A 17,032-nucleotide genomic window follows, 5' to 3' on the forward strand; every position below is an offset into this window, starting at 1 on the left:
CAGTGCAACCTGAAGGAAAACCCCAAGCACTTTATCTTATTACTGCAAAGGTCTACTCCATAGGTATGGCTTCAGAGCAGATAGAGCTTGTTATTAAAAAGAATATATAATTCCAAATACACTAGAACTGTGTGTTTTTTCATATGGGCAACAGACCAATAAGCACTAAACAATTTTGAGGATCTCTTTGTTTTTATACATATTTTCAAATGAATCTGAAATAAAAAATCTTTATCACAAAACAGCCACAAGAGACAATAGTTGGTAATGGGATATGGAGACTTTCTTCTTTTTTGCACCCAAGATATGATTTTGACCCAGGTTGTGATCGCTGCGCAGCTGCTGCTACCTAGTTTCACTGTGTCAACAGACAAGGCAAGCACATCAAGTTGTGTGTTCAAGTCCCATCTGAGATCAGATGGCATTTTATGCCTGTTTCTGCGATTGATGGAAAGGCCCCTGTGAAGTAGGTGATGTAATCAAGTCACTGCGAAGCAGAACATGCCTATGATTATAACCATCACTCCCTGGCATCCTCAATGGCAATCTCAGCATGTGCAACCAGGATGAAAAGTTCACAAAGACAAGGATTAAGGCCCGTTGGTGGCACACTATGGGGAAGCTTTCCCTGGCACTTAGCATGCAGCAGCTTTCCTGTGGACACATGGGCTATCTTTGGATAGAGCTAGTCAGGAACATTAACCAAAACTTGTCCCAGGATCCCCCACCTGCCTGAGCCTAAAATGTCTTGCTTAGAACACTGTCAGAGGCAATGCAGGTTTCCTTGGAATCCTGGTGTAGCTGTCCTCGAGCCGTTGACCCTGGTGGCTGCAGGTCCCTGCCCCAGGACATGCCACAGGCACGTCCAAATCACAGACCCCCCCCCAACTACTCAGAAAAACTGACCTCCTTGTCACTCTTCTGCAGACTGCAGACCTGAAGGCCAATCTCACTGCACAGCTGCAGGACCTGGGAGCTTCAAGTTTACAGGAAATTTGGATAAAAATTTTACTTCAGTCTGATCAAACAGAGATGCTGGAAAAAATTAATAGCTGGTGAAGCAGGAACTCCAGGTTTTGGCCAGTTTGTTTTTAAGGATGATGGATGAAGTGCATCTTTCTCCCTTTGGCTCAGTGTAGTTACACCAAGGCAGAACTGATTTTGATGTTGGCAACCTCAATTTCATATAAAAATGAAAGGTTGTTACCCAGGGCTCTCTTGTACGGTGGCAGTGTATATTCTGAGGGAAAGTGGATGCTGTTACTAAGAAATTCCTTCCTCCTACCTATCCTGTACTGCTACCCAGCTCTATGGTACCTGAGCTCCGTCAAAATAATGCCAACAGCAGAGGACTGGAGCCAGTCAAAGACTTGGGTGCCTGATTGACAGCTGCAGGGAATCACTGTTCAGTTGGTGCAGCACAAAGTTCAAGGAGCTGATCTTCATTCAGTTCCCTCTTATGTCTGACCTACTGCTTGTAAAATCAGATGTACCCATGCAGAAGCAGAAGAATCAGGCCCACAGAACACACTAGCCTCTTCAACATTTAATAAGGTTTACAAGATGCACAGGATGAGATGCCATGTTACTGTGTACTCGCTAGGCTGTCAGGGAATAGACTTTTTGCTGTGACATTAATAATACTGCAATTTGCTGGGGGTGGCAGGCTCTGAGGCATACACACAGCGTACAGCTAATTTAGCAAGACATCTGAACAGGCTTTTTAGTCAAGAACCCATGAATAGATTTTGCAATACAGGCATGCCTTCATGAGGCAACCTGCTGTGGCATGTAGAGAAGGAAAGGAGCCACAAAGTGCTATGTGGCTTGTTTTGATCTCATGCATTCTGGGACCAGGATATCTTTATTTATGTTGCATCATCTCATATGATATTGCTAGATACAAGGAGAAACAACCTCATGGTGTATTGGAGAATGAAGATTGATTTTTTTCTCCTAGAGAGAACACAGCCTTCACATTGGCCTATGGGCTACTGCACACTCCAGCAACCCTTCCACATGCTTGGCCATGTTATGTCAGCTCTGCTTTGTCATATGATGGGATACAAGCAAACACAAAGTGATTGCATATGAAAGATCCACATACTGTCCACACAGGCACATGCTCCAATAAGCTCTTTTCTGGCAGGACTGGCCATGGGTGCTTTGTAAAATAGATCTGTTGTTATTATGGTACGATTTAGAGATCCTAATGGAGATGGGAATTCCTTTATGTTATTAAAGTACAGTTCCTGCTGGGAAGATCCTACAATCTAATCAGATGTGACAAAGCACAGAGGTAAGGAAGAATTATATCGTATCTATTTATTTCAAAGGTGAGATTCTGAGGCCCAGGGAGATTACATCACTTACCCCAGCCAGGCTACGAACTGGTTACGGATCTGCGTCCGACTCCAGTGACCTAACTACAAAGGTTTTCTTCTACTTTGGGGGCCTACCAATCTGCTGTGGTACATTTTACCCACAGGCTCATGAATCGTTGCAAGGCTTCAGGAGGTTTGTTGCTGGTACCTGGGTGAAAGGAACATGAATTTGTGGGTCCCTTCCAGGCCCCTGAATCCAGTTCCCTGCAGTCACAGGCAGCCAGGGAACAGACGTTTAGACCATAAGAACATCCCTCTGCTCCAGCCCTTCCCTCACACTGCAGCCATAAAACAATCCTAATACCCTATGACAAACTTAGGGTTGTTAGTAAACTAAAACCAAACCTTCAGAAAACTGCAGTGTGCTGCAGGAAGAGAGCCAGAGAGATGCAAGCACCACCAGTGCACTGAGGTAGCTGTGATGAGGCAGAATGCCCTAATATCTCCTCCCTGTCACCCCTGACCCATCCAGTCACCTATTTTAACACTCTCCAGTGTACCTCGATTCTCATGTTCTGTCATAGCCTTTCCCAGGCAAATATGGAATAAGAGGCTGAAAAAAATACCTGCCAGCAAAAAAAATGGCTATTCCAGCAGCTGAGTCTTTACCACCAGGGACTGACAAACCATTGCAAAGGTGGTGATGTCTCAACTGCCAACACACTGGAGTTGGACACTCCAAGGAAGTAATGAAGAAGCGGGGCTATACCTTTGGTTCAACCACCTGTGACTGTGGCACAGAGCCTCTGAGTATACAACACCTGCTGCAAGGCCCGCAGTTCAAAGGCATATGTAATAAAAGATCTTGCAAAGTACAATAATAAGATTCCCAGGCACCCTGTCTGGCTGGCCCAGGAACCTACACCCTTAAAGTTCTTTAGCATGGGTTAGGCCAAGAGCCTCCACCCAGAGGTATTTGCTAGTTGCTTCATGTCCCAGCGTCACAGAGGATCAGCCTTCTGCTGAGGGCCAGCAGCAAGGATTGCTTCCAATCCCTGTGGTGGTGAAGGAACAGAGGTTGCTGTTCAATATATGTTGCTATTCAGCACTCGGGTGCTGCTCAGTTTATGTTCTTTAATCCCTCATTAAAGGAGCCTTCCACTGTCCATTGCTAATTCACCCTGCAAAGCTGAGGGTTTGCTATTCTTCCCTTGTGTATCTGATGGCTTTTCTCATTACAAGGTGGCCTAGTGCAAGGCTAAGACACATGATGTTGTGGTTTATATGTCTCAGAAAACAAAATGTCAGGTTGTCTTGTTTGGGTCCCCTTGCTGAACGAAGCAAACAGCTTCCTACATTATTTTAAAGGATTTGGTCTTTCTGTGAAGAAGAGTCCCTGCAGCTAGTACACTAGCTAGAAGAAAATTATATGGAGTCTTCTCCTGTGTACTGCACAGCCTGACAAGCTGGCTGAGGGCATTTCACCTTTCGCTCAAATGGTGCACTCTGGCAAGTTTTTTTTTTACCTACCCCAAAAGCATCAGGCATTAACCTCTTCGAGGCAAATTATTGGAGACAAGGCTCCCCTAACTGAGATATTTATTTAGGAGAAAAAAAGCACAGCACCCATGTCCCAGCAGGGAATCCAGTGACTGTATGGGCATGTTTCAGAACTGAATGCCAGTATGGTGTGTGTACATTTTTAGGAGTGCCAGAACTGTTTAAAATAAAAGCCACAACTACCTGGGAAAGGTTGTACAAGAAGAGGCTGGACAGGCATTTGCCGGGAATGGTTGCGGAACAGTGTATCTTGCATCCATGCAGGGGACTGGATTAGGTGACCCTTGAGGTCCCTTCTAGTTGTAGCCCTATGATTCTGTAAACATCAGGGGTTTTCTAAAGTTAAAACCAACAGGATAGTTCAGCCATCACATTTTTAGCCTAATGGCTTCCTTCCTTCCAATACTGGATCTAACTGATGTTGCACATTAACCTGAGATACTGAAGACCACTAGGAAGAGCAACCAGAGCACCAGCACCAGTTGCTGGTTGCAGGAGGGAGGGCAGTGCAAAAATAACAGGTGCTGTGCTGCTGGCCTGGCTACTGTCACTGGTACCTTCAGTCTGGCTGCTGCTGTTGCTGCCCTGTATGCTGCTGACACCCAGGAGGCGAATCAGATGTACTAATACTTGCTCTGAAAATCTGGCAGTCATTAGATAGCTGGTGCACTGTGATCACTGTCCATCATGCTGTATCATTTCTTCTCTTTCCCCATTTTCCATCCACTGCTTCCTGTCTTACATTTAGAGTGAAATGTCACTGAGGCAGGGACCACCTTATGTTCTGTGTTTGTAGAGTGGACGGGGTTGCTGGGCCATGACTAGGGCTCCTAGATACTACACGGTTATAAAAAAAAATCCCACCCTCCCCTCACCACTTTCCCAATGATTAAGCCAATCTCAGCTACAAAGATGCTACCACAAATGCTAAGGACTTATTGTTCAAATAAGTACCAGAGCCCATCAACTTCCAACAAATAGTATGGCAATAGTGCTGGTCTCAGGGTCAATCAGGATTTTTGGTCTCAATACTGTGGTCAAGAGCATGACCATTATTTAACAGGGTTATGCAATCAGCCCTTTTTTAAGCTGAAACAGACATTCACTAACAGAAGAAAAACCATTAATAAAACAAGCAGAGGGAAATTAATATTTCAAGGGAGACAATATGCTTAGTTTGTAATGTTGTAATGTTTCCTGTTTCCTGTGAAACTCAGGGGATTTGCAAATATATGTACAAACCTTGTTACAACAGTATTCTGATCAATCCTGACTCTGAAGTCTTCATTCTGTTGTTGTAGCACCTGAATTTTCTCCTCCAGTATTAGGTTTATCTCAGCCTGCAATGAGATAGTTGGCTTGTTACGTTCACCTGGTAGTAGCACTTGGTGCAGGGTGATATGGGTTTTGATTCAAGGGAAGAGTCACTATTTTCCTTAGAGAACTAGTGGACAGTTCTCATTAGAGGTGCACAAATCACTGGCAGCAGTTCTGGTTTTAGGGTGTCGATGCTATAGGCCTAGTTTAGCAGCATCACTCCAGAGAAATTCATGCAGTCACACTAGCACAACATTGAAGCAAGGCTGCGGTGCCATAGGCCCCATGTTCTGACTTAGCAGAGTGGTAATGCTCAACCTTCTCTTAACTGCCCCCCTCCCAACTCCTCCACGTCTCTCTTGCAGAACCTCTCTCCCCTGTGGATGGGATCACCCTCCAAAAGAGTGGAGTTGTAGAGCTCTCCTGTACACCTCGTACAATGGCCTTGGTAACACAGGGCTGAACCAGGAACATGCTGGTGGGTACGTCAAAGCCTTCCAGAAGATCCAGTTCAGCAGAACTCAAATGTTGAGTAATGGGGAACTAAAGAGTTGTTATACTGCTTATACAATGCTGCTTTTGTTTCTTCCCAGCGCTGGCAATAGCTACTGCTAATTTCCTACAGGAGCCCAGGCTGTGCTCCCTGCTTGGTATGTAACAGGGACTGGTGATCCTTGCCATGGGGACTGTTGGCATTTAGCACAGTATGTAGATTTAATGATGCGTAGTGAAAGCATTTTGAGATGTGGGAAGAAATTTCAAAAGGGGTGACGACAGTATCCAATGTAGTGGGCAAAGCTAGATCAAGGCCTCTGCTACATGTTACATATATTACACAATTAACTGGTCAGTAAGTTTAGATTGGCCACACATGCAAAGTAAGACAGACCACAAGTGCAAAGTAATTATCACACTATTAACTGGCTAATCGCACAATAAATTTAGACCAGTCACACGTGCAAAGTCATAATCACAGAAAAATGACTAGCCAGTTAAAAAAGAGCCAACCAGATATAAAATTAGTGTTTGAAAATGTATAGCTGGCTTCCATTCAGCTTTAATTTGAACATGTAGCAGGGCCCCATGGCTGCTGTAGTGTCTGCATGGCTGCTGAAGGTTTCCAAAGCAGAGTATGAGTGTGCACGCTGGGAGTGACTAGCCTACTCAGAGGGAGGATCACAGGCTGTGGGGCATGTACCTGACCTCTGTGCGCTTTGCCTTTCTGAATTTGCATCTAAATATTCAAACTCTTCATTTCTTGGTTTTCAGAAATGTTAATTTTACTGACATCTTGGAAGGGAACAAGATACTGCGAGCAGTCTTAACTCTACCCTAATCAGATCTGTAGTAACTGAGTTTCCTAGGTTTTTTTAAGCATAAATTGAAATGTTACTTGGAGGGTCAGTGATGATTCACACAGCTGCCTTGATCATGTTGGTTTGCATGCTGAGATGCTACTGTGAGTCAGCAAAGCTAATGGGTGCTATGTAATTCTGGCATGCAACCCAAGCTCCAAAGGACCCCAGGCCTTGAGCCCCTACCTACTACACTAACCATGCAGATAAGCTCTTCGAATGCCCAGGGCCCACCCTGCTCTGGACCAAACACCTTCCTCATTTCAGCCAGCTCCTCCCCAGATGGACATAAGGTGCACATTGACTTTGTATTTCCTGGTTTATTTTCAAATTCATACATCCTGTCTCACAAAAGAGGGAGTGGAGAAAGAAGATAGACACACAGGTCTCAAGAGGAGCAGAGCCACTTCAGATCAGAGCACATGGCTGGAAGGGGAGAATGTAGGGCTGACAGTCCTTGCTGCTTGTAATATTTCTCAACCATCCCGCCACCCATATCTCTCTACTGCCCCGCTGGCCAGCATCAGTGCAAACCTGGCCCTTGGCTGAAAGCCCTCTCCCCTCTGCTGTATTCAGGTAACACTATCTGTAAATAAAATAAAACCTTTAAAGAGGAAGATGAAAGCAGTATGACAATGTTTTTTTGAGATTTGAGCCTAGAGTCAGATTTGAACTGATGCTAGCTAGCAGGGCATAAGGCATGTCTAATGCTGTACACACACCCACAAGCCAGCCAACTTGCGCAGGCTTTTGACTACTCAGTCCATACATACAGCCCATTAGGCTCATGCTCTATCTGGGTAAACATGGAGTAGCTGAGATGGTTTTAGACACCATTAGAACCACAGTTTATCCATCCAGGGCAGAATCGGTCAACACTACGGGGAGTTGTTTTTTCAGGGAAGCGAGCATATTTCAGGACTCCAGGCTCAAATGACTTCATATTTTGTTCCTTATTTGGAATCCTAAACTTGATGAGGCACACCTTGTTTCAAGGCACACCTTGTTTCAAGGCAATCTGATGAAGCCCACAGATTTTAGCAAATGAAGGTCTGGAGTGGATGATTTTTAGGAATTTGGGGGTCAGTGGTTGCCTGCAAACACAGGGGACTGAACTTAGAAGGCCCCTTCTAGCCCTATGGTCCACTCAGGAAAGTCAACAGAAGGGAGTTCTCAAACTTCACTAGGTGACATTCTGCTACAACAGAAGCAAAATTATACTGACTAAGAACCACCTATGCCAGAGAAATATTCTTGAATATAGCCTATCAGTGCATGTTTCTGTAATCGTGGCTTAACTTCAGGAAGCAGCATGCTAGAAAGGGCACTGTGAAAAGTTAAGTCTCAGCTGTGATGTATTTTATGCTACACAGGCAGCTGTTCAGATGGAGTCTCAAATTTCCCCAAGATGGAAATGCATCTTGTTGAGTGCTGTGATGAAGCAGCAACCCCCACTGCCCCATCATGAGACTTCCAGTTACCACATTATAAACCTACAGTGGTTTCAAGTTAAGCCTCCCAAAATTAACCTATTTTACAGTGGAAAAGTAATTTGTGATTAGGTAAAGAGTTTTTACCTGGGGACACCAAGAAACAGATGGAGAGAAAACAGAGTGGGAATATGAAGCTGTGTTATCTCTGCAATAGGGTGCTCTAAGTCAGTTTTATCAGCATTATTCTGTCATGAGATGTCTTGTTGAACCTTGCTAATGGTTTTGCCTTAACATGGACCACTGAATTAACAAGCAATGTGATGCAGATTTATCCTCTTCCTTCTACCTGCATTGCTCCTGCTCTGTGAGTTACCCTTACTCTTGGGTTTTGGGTAGGTAACAGTGACAAAATGAAGTCAGAGGCATGCTGGTATCATAGTGCTCTGCCTCCTCACTGCCTTCTCCCCTACCACCTGTTTCCAACCTCCTCTACAGGCAAAGAGTTTTTCACTTTGAAATCTGGAGACATGAGAATGGGGAGTTGTGGGAAGGGACTGGGGGATATGGTAGGCTGCTGAGGAACCGGGATTAAAAAAACTCCCCTCTTCCTTTTCTGAGAAAACCAGACACATTACAGTAAGTGGAGACACTGTTTGGGCCTCCATGACCCCTCCGTTATGTTTTTCTATTCACAGTCTCTTTTTCTCTTGCCCCCATTTTAATTTAGCTCTGATCTACCTATCTCCCCCAAGGGAGAAAAAGAAAACTGACCAGCCTTTCTAGCTCCATGATCCTCTTTTCTTGTTGATGTATTAGCTGGTTCTTCATTTCCAAAACTTGTTTCAGGCTATTCATGTCTTCCTCTAAGTGCTGATATGGAGCTAGTGCAACCTAGGAAGGAAAAGACAACAGTGAATTTAAGTCTGCCCTTCGTAATCATGCATTCAGTCTCAGGAAGATCAATGGGACTTAGATTCTCACATGATTAGGGTTTTCTCTGAAAAATTTTTCCCCAGTGGCGGTATTAACATTTATTTAAAAATTCTGTCCAGTTCTACATAAGAGACAAGGCTAGATAATGATCTTTATTAAACCCAGGGTCTGTAGAGCCTACTAATAACAGGCCTGATCCAGATCATCCTCTTTAGAGAAGTGGTCTCTCTCTGCTGCATCTCCAATGAAATACTGGCAAAACAAACATTTCCTATAATGCTGCTAGAGCAGGGGTGGGAAATTATTTCAGCTGGAGGACTGCTTCACAATTTTTGGTGAGCTATGGGTGCCTTATGGGTAGCTCCTCCCCTAGTCACCATACTGGGACCAGAAGTCCTGCCCTCTAACTCCTGACCTTTGCCACCAGAAGTCCCTCCCCTTCCCACTGGAAGTACTCCTTTTGGGAAGGAAGGACCAGGAGAAAAATAAATCACACTCTAAAAGTCAAACACCTACTATAACATATTTTAATTTTATTACAAAAAATACTTGTCATGGTTTATGTTTGTGTGTGTATATAAAGGGGCTTGCATAATAATTAGAAAAAAATCTTACTTTTGCATATTGTGTGTGGGAGGTGTGGGTACGTGTATGGTGGGGTGTGGGGTGTGTGTGTATGGTGAGGTGTGGGGATATGTGTGTGTGTATGGTAGGGTATGGGGGTACATGTATGGTGGGGTGTAAGGGTGTATGGATGCTAGAGTGTGGGAGGGGTGTGTATGTGGGGTTTGTGAGGGGGTGTGGCTGTGTTTGGGGGCATAGGGTATGTTGTGGGGTCAAGGTGTGGGTATGTGAGGTTTGTGGGGTGTAAGGGAGGGTGGGGGGTGTGGGGACCCCCTTTCACACTCCCCCACATGGCATGCAGCCCCCACTGCCCCAGCACTGGCACCGGTGCCTGGCAGCACGTGGCTCCAACCAGTGCTGAGTGTGGGGGTGAGGACTGCAGCCTGCCCTTTCTGCCTCTATCATGAGGGCTCCACGTGGCGTGGTGTGCATGCAGCTCCTGCACTTGCGTGGCACTGGGGGAAGCCCCGTGCTGGAGCTGGCTGCTTTCCCCACTCCATGCTGCACAGGTCCCAGGACTCCATGGGGAAGTAGGGGGTAGGGCTCCCCTAATCTTTCAGCAGAGTCCTGGGACCTACACAGCATGGGTCGGGGAAAGAAACCAGTTCCAGCACAGGGCTGGATAGGGGCAGGCTGCACTCCTCACCCCCAAGTGCAGTGCTGGCCAGAGCCACGTGCTACCAGGCACCAATGCCTACACGGGGCACAAGCACCCCGAGCACCTCTGCCTACTTCTGCTCCTGGCAGCAGGAGCTGTATGCCATCTATGGAAGTGCATGGGGGTCCCCACACCCTCCTCCACCCTCCCTCACACGCATACCCCACCCACTGAGCTCCATGCTCCTGCCAGCCCCTGGGTGCAGGCTCCATGCTGCTGCCAGCCCCAGCCCCATGCTCCCTGCCCCACCAAGCTGCAGCTCTCCCTGCCCCCACTGCTTCCCTACCTGGTGCCTGGAGTGAGTGGGATTCCAGGGAAGCCAAGCAGGTCCCTGGTGGCTGCAACAGCAACAGCAGCAGCCCTGCCTGGAAGTTGCTGCTGGCTGGGCCAGGCCCTTCTGCCCATGAGGGTGGGAGCAAGGTGCAATAGGGTATATTGGGGTGGGGAGTGTATACCTCGGTGCCTTGCTCCCATCCTCATGGGTGGAAGGGCTGAGAAGTGTACAGTTTGTTGGTGGGTGCCTGTGGGCTGGATGAAAGCGCCTGGTGGGCCACATCCAGCCCACAGGCTATATTTTGCCCACCCCTATTCTCTTGCTTGTCAGGCCATTACATGAAAGTTCAGAGAACAGAAAGGACAGAAGAACACAGGAGGGTGAGATATTACATTGAAAGGAGTGATGGAAGAAAAGAAACACTACAGGAGGGAAGAGAAAAAAACTGGAGTTTGAGAAGGAGAGAGAGAGAGAGAGAGAGAGAAAGAACAGCTTCAGGAGACTGGATACAAGTGAGGAAAAGAAAAAATGCAGCAGACCCAGAAATTAAGAGCTTATTACTGAATAATGCTGAGCAAGAGTGAGAGAGAGAAGACAGAGGTCTTTGTATCAAGATCTACGCTTCAGCTCAGGGTTCCAGACGCTGTCTGGGTCACTCCAATCTCTAGGAGCACCTGAGCTCAGACTTCCTTTGCTAATTACTAATCAGTACAAATCAGGTGCCTGTCCTGCTGGTTTTCTGAGCTACATTTCAGAAGTTAGCTACCTCTAATTGCTCTTCAGTATTTTTCTTTAATGCCTCTTCAAATCGCTTTGCTTTGTCCCGTAGAGATTGGTTCTGGAATGTCAGGGTGTCCACCTGGTCCTGGAGTTAATGACAAGTGAAAACAAACCTATTGGTCTGCAATGATACTTTCATACAAACAGGGTTCAAATTACACTTTGACTCCTCGCGGGGGGGGGTGGGGGGTGGTCTGCGACAGTGGCAGCTGGAAAAAATTTTTGAACCTTGCATACAAATCAATTTCCACTGCCAAAGCACACAGGGAAATGACCACAAGGCCTAAGATGTTGCTGCCTGGGGATGTTTTCAGATTAATTCACTCAAACACTCAGTGAAGACTTTAATAACCTAAACTAAGAGAATCAGCATTTTAGCTAGGGATCCTCTCACTAGCCGCATCTTTAGCTTAAGGTGGACACTGACTGTAGCTTCTTAAATTCTGTCCTGCTAAACCATCCCAGCTTTTATGGCTGGCTGAGACCAAATATGCCTACTTTGAAGAGCATGTCTTTACATGATACTTGTGAAAGTGGTTATTTGTTAAAGGCGGGGGCAATCCTTGGGGGTACAATGGTATGGCTGCACCCCTCTGACTATGTAGTGCAGAGAGTTCACCGTTGCTGAGAACTCTGGTCTCAGTCACTGGTCTCTGCTGTCAGTAACACCACCTATGCCAGTGGACTCAGTGCCCTTCCTCCCTCTTTTTAAAATCACAGATCTGCTCCTAGTAGGTTACTGCTTCTCAGTTGCATAATAGGGAGGAAATAGTATTCAGTCTCTGCAACTGTCCTAAGCTCTAGGGTAGCTAAAACAGCTAAGTGGCAAAAGTGTTCACGGTGTTGACTTCAAATTGTCATCCCTCTGCCTCAGCAATAATTCTCCTGAGATGAATGAAGACAGTTCACAGCACTCTACAACTGCAACACTAAAGCTCTAGGAAATGGGCTTTGTACAAAGCTTCTAAAGAGAGTAAGGGGGAAATGTTTTGATTTGAAGTGGCTGCACAACCATTGCCTATCACTGTTAGCAGGACCTGGGCTGACTGTACCATCTACTTCTACACAGGGATGGGGCAGAAGTTTAGAGCTTCCAGGTAAAAAAAAATATTTGTCCCTTCTCCCCTTATCATATGACACCATTTAACTGAGCAGCTAAAATCACAATTGTGTCCTGTTTGCCTCATCATTGGTAAGGGAGATTCTGCAGTCAGAACGTAGGTATCTGTTTTGATGATAATGCATGAATAGTATAGGGTACAGCTCACTTTCTTAATGTCATTGGTTCTGTAGTGCTGAAGCAGAATAGCAGGGTACAAAATAACTCATTTTCCAGCAATGGAGAAGCTGACTTCAGATGAACATGGCTAACTACCTCTTAGTGATGGAGCCTGAGGGATAATCAATGTACTCACCCTGGTGAATGTCTGATACTGAAACACGCGAGTACCATTCATCCTAATGCTGCAGTTAGTTTCTTCAGTTACTTTTCATAGAATAAGGGAATTTAAATGCTAAACTCAATGAATCTGACTTTCAGCACTGATGTAAGTGGGTTGTTTAATAATAGCTGTAGCTTAACATGAGCACAAAGGTCCAGCTGGTATTCTGTGGGTTCTGTTGTAGGACAGCAAGGGAGACTTTTTTTCTAAGTAAGCAAAATACAGGAACACATACTTTGAGGCGCAAAGTGCCCTTTGTGATTGCTTACAGTAGCTGTTTATGGCAAGAATATTAGTATCCTTTATACAACACCAGCAAAAGCTACAGTTGCTGTGGAGACCAATATTTTGGATTTCCTCTCTTTTATGTGTGTAAATTCTCAGCCATAACTGTCATAATTCAGTTTATTGCACTGAATAACAGAACCGCTGACATGACTTTCAATTCCATCATTGCATAAACAATGGTGCTGCAATCACTGTGTGGAGCAGCACATGCTGTTTATTTACTTCTTTTCTGAAAAAGCAGAAGTAATTTCTGAACAGTAAAGCAAGCAGAGTTGATGCCATTTAAAATGGTACTTTTACTTGTTTATATAAGACCTAGAAATTTATCAGACATTACAGAGGACCCCATTCAGTGGATTTCCACCTCAGTCTAGAAAATGGGAAGAGCTGTATTTAATTTCAAATTCATAAGTTTAGCTGGTTTTATGAAGACAAAATGTATAAGGTAAATAGAGACATGCAATAAAAGTGACAAAGTTACGTTATGGACCCAAAAGGAGATGGTTGTTGAGGAAACTGTTTCTGAAGTTGATAGATAAAAGCTTAAGAGCTGTTGTGAAAAGAGCCCTGCTGACTTGCTAAGGAGGGAAGGGAAAGGCTAGAGAGTGCTTACTTCTACTGCAATGGAATTTGATAGGCCTGAAGAAGCTAAAACCTTTCTCCACCTGCATTTTACTGTTACTAATGGTTTTTTCCTGCTTTTCCTTCATGTACATTTAGAGTTTTTCTACTTCAGCTGGGGGAAGAAGCTAAAAAGGCATTTTGTAGGCAACACAACTTAGAACGAGCAGCATGAGTCAATTAAAGCAGAAGAGTTATTGAGAAATAATCATACAGTGATTATGCAAATCCCTCAGTGGGTAACAATGGCCATCCATCAGTCAGCATTCAGGGATCCATGTATTAGAGTTACTGAGAAATTACTGCATGGGGATGATGTAAGCTAGGCACCCAAAACCAATCAGTGTGCTGGGAGTTGCATTACTGATAAAACACTGCTGCTAAAGGTCAGTAGTACCCAGCACCCAGGCACTTAGAGAATTCCATGTTACTGTTGTATGAGCAGGGGAAACAGTTTTGTGACATAATTAGGGTCTAGAAATAATGAAAGCATTAACCTGGAGTGATAGCCGCAGTTTTTCAAAATTCTCTTCTAGTTCTTTCTTTTCCAGTTCATGGGCAGACATCAGTTCTAGGGAAAATGCATAAATATCACATTGCCAAATGAGTCCAACAAACTGTATAAATTAAGGGCAGAGTGCTTATAGGACATTTATTTTCCATATCAAGAACTTAACTCTATTAGGAAAGCAAGTCAAGCGGAAGGAACAGTGGGAAGGAACAGTGACTAGGAGCGGAGCAATAACTCACTGTGGAGTTCTGAGCAAATTCCCAGCATTTCCAAAAGCATGCACAGATTTTAGGTGCCTCAATTTAGAGTGTCAAATATGGACCTTATTTCAGAGGTGCTGAGAAACTACAGCTCCCCTGGCATTACACTCAGTATCTCTGAACAAGGACCTTGTCTTTAAAACTCAGGTCCCTCCCAACAATCAAGGCTTTTCAAATTAATCTGTACTTTTGTCAATCTGGCCTTAGTCTCCAATTCCCCTGCTGCAAAAATGTGCATCAGAATAACTACTTGGAGTTTTGTACAGGAATATTAAGTGGATGAGCATGCTGCACTTACTTTAAACATACAAAGTACTATATTAATATCCTATAATGATAATTTTTATTATTAGAATGTCAACCCCTAGCAAACTGTGATTTAATAACCAGAAGTTTAGTAACTAAAGCGCATTAAAGTTTAATAATGAAACAAGTGGTATCAAACAGGGATGAAATTTTAAACTCTTTGGGGCAGGGAACATACGTTTTTTTCTGTGTATACACTGAACCTTGCACAATGGAGTCTTGGTGCTTGACTAGAGTTCCTAAGTATTACAGTAATGCAGACAATAAATAATACTAACAATAAATAAACGGAGCTCTTTGTAACTAGCCCAATTCAGTTAACACTTACTTGGTGTGGGTTACAATTCCATTGCTGCAACACTATTTTCATCCACTAGAGGGCATTTCATACCTGTACAAGGAGCAAGCTGCACAAATGTACTGACAGCAAATGCCTGGCTAGGAACATGCAAAATCAAAATAAATGAATGCTTAAAAATATCCTCAGGCAGGTATATTTTTTTTCAAAAGGAATAATAATTAAAAAAATATCAAACCATTTTCTGCCTTTAAGGCAAGGAGACATGCTTAATAATTCAGCAACTACTGAGTAAATGGCTCAGAGTTATGTTTCTCAAAGATACAGTGCAGTTGTAAACAATCTTACTTAATTTAGGATTGTAATGGAAAAACCTTCTGTAGTGCCTATTTTCCAAAGGAACTCAGGTTCCAGATTTTAAAAGCATATAGGGCTGCTCTGCTCAGTGTTGCCAGACCTACTGACCTAGATGGCTGAGTCCCATGCTCAGAAGAGACTTAGGCACTGAGGAAATACACGTTCATTGTGGTCTAGGCTCCCTAGTGTCTCCAGGCTAGATTTGCAAAGAGGTAAAGGCATTAAACTGCTACTTCAGGGGCATGTCTACATGAGACATTTACTGCGGAGCTGCCTAATCAGTTCTGCAGTAAAGTCTCTGCATCTACACATGTGGCCCTATTAAGTTGCAGTAAACTGATAAACGCCACCATAGGCTAGTACTTGTAAGACTGCACTGGAGCACCCTCATGCCCCAGCCAGCACCTCCACAGCAAACTGAACTGGGTCAGAAAGGCCCCAGCCTGGCAGGCTGACCCCCACACTCCCTGCCAGCAGGGGTTGCTCCAATTCAGCTCAATGTGCTGCAGTTCCAGGGACATGTGTAAATGGAGCACCCGGGAGCAATAAATTCTGACATGATATACGCTGGAGTTTATTGCTTCTTATTAATTGCACATGTAGATGCACCCCAGGTATTTATGTTCAGCATTTTAGCAGTGCCGAACACCTAAAAACTTGTACCCAGCATCTGCTTGTGGCTGTAGACAAATGTGTTTCCATCACTAGTGAACAGCAATATTTTTGCTCCTAAACATGAGCACTATCATCCAGGTCTGCATAGTGTTGACCTCCTGGGGTGCCAAGGAACAAACTAAGCATTCCTCTGCCTGTCTGGCAGATGTATTTCAAGAATAGCTACTGGATCAGGCCTCACAGAAAACACAGTGAGGAAGACATGATCTCTGTCCAGTAGCTAGGCTAGAGCATCTACCTGGGATGGAGGATATCCAGTTTCAAGCCTTTCTCTGCCTGATTAGGAGAAAGCACGTGGACCCAGATAACCCAAAAGTACCAGGGCTAAATAATTTGGCTTTTAGGCACTATAATAACACAAATAAATAATAATAATAAAATAACAAGACTGAGGTTCAGCACTATAGTGCATAACTTTTAGTTGTCCTTCCAGCTACTGGAATTGCTGACTCTAACTTAGAGACTCAAGTACTCTGTACAAGGCATAGGGAAGAGCGGGGCTTCTAAAGATACATGTGAAAAGCACAATCCAGTGCCACGCAGAGACATCTGAGTTAGTCCTGAACCAGCTCTGCCTGGGTTACCAGAGCCAGGCTGCTGCTTCTGGTACAAAGCTAGCTTGTTTAGAGCTAGCTCAGGTATACCTACCACACAACACGAGGGTACTGTACATTATGTTCTAAACATGGGATTTGCAGAAGACACACACTGAGCAGGACAAGAGAAAATAAGGAGATGTTGTAATTTGAAGCCTTTCCACTTAAAAGGGAGGGGCATGCCTACCTCCTTTCAGAGTTCACAGCCAGGAACCCCATTTGTGAGTGAGGCACCTAAAGCAGGTCAGCCCATTCTGACAATCAGGAAGAAAGACTCCCCTACCATCTGAACCAGTATCTCAGTGGTTAAGTACTCTCCTATTCCTCCACTACCTGAGGGGACTTGAATCCACATGTCTTACCTCCTCATAGTGTCCACAAAGCTATAAAATAACCTGGGGTGGGGCTTTCTCAGGTTGT

General features: G+C 44.6%; 1 protein-coding gene across 3 annotated transcripts in view; it reads right to left on the minus strand.

The window, feature by feature from the left end:
* MTUS2 (microtubule associated tumor suppressor candidate 2) overlaps nucleotides 1-17,032 on the minus strand; it is a 323,047-nt gene that overhangs the window by 6,015 nt on the left and 300,000 nt on the right. For all 3 annotated transcript variants that reach the window (XM_019530126.1, XM_019530125.1, XM_019530127.1), the window contains 4 exons: nucleotides 14,107-14,180; nucleotides 11,245-11,343; nucleotides 8,761-8,880; nucleotides 5,127-5,224 (listed from right to left, as the gene is read on the minus strand). In XM_019530126.1, coding sequence (XP_019385671.1) covers nucleotides 5,127-5,224; nucleotides 8,761-8,880; nucleotides 11,245-11,343; nucleotides 14,107-14,180 — 391 coding nt within the window. The remainder of the gene's footprint in view (nucleotides 1-5,126; nucleotides 5,225-8,760; nucleotides 8,881-11,244; nucleotides 11,344-14,106; nucleotides 14,181-17,032) is intronic.

Source organism: Crocodylus porosus, unplaced genomic scaffold, assembly GCF_001723895.1.
Source record: "Crocodylus porosus isolate Cpor-Errol unplaced genomic scaffold, CroPor_comp1, whole genome shotgun sequence".
Classification (NCBI taxonomy): domain Eukaryota; kingdom Metazoa; phylum Chordata; order Crocodylia; family Crocodylidae; genus Crocodylus; species Crocodylus porosus.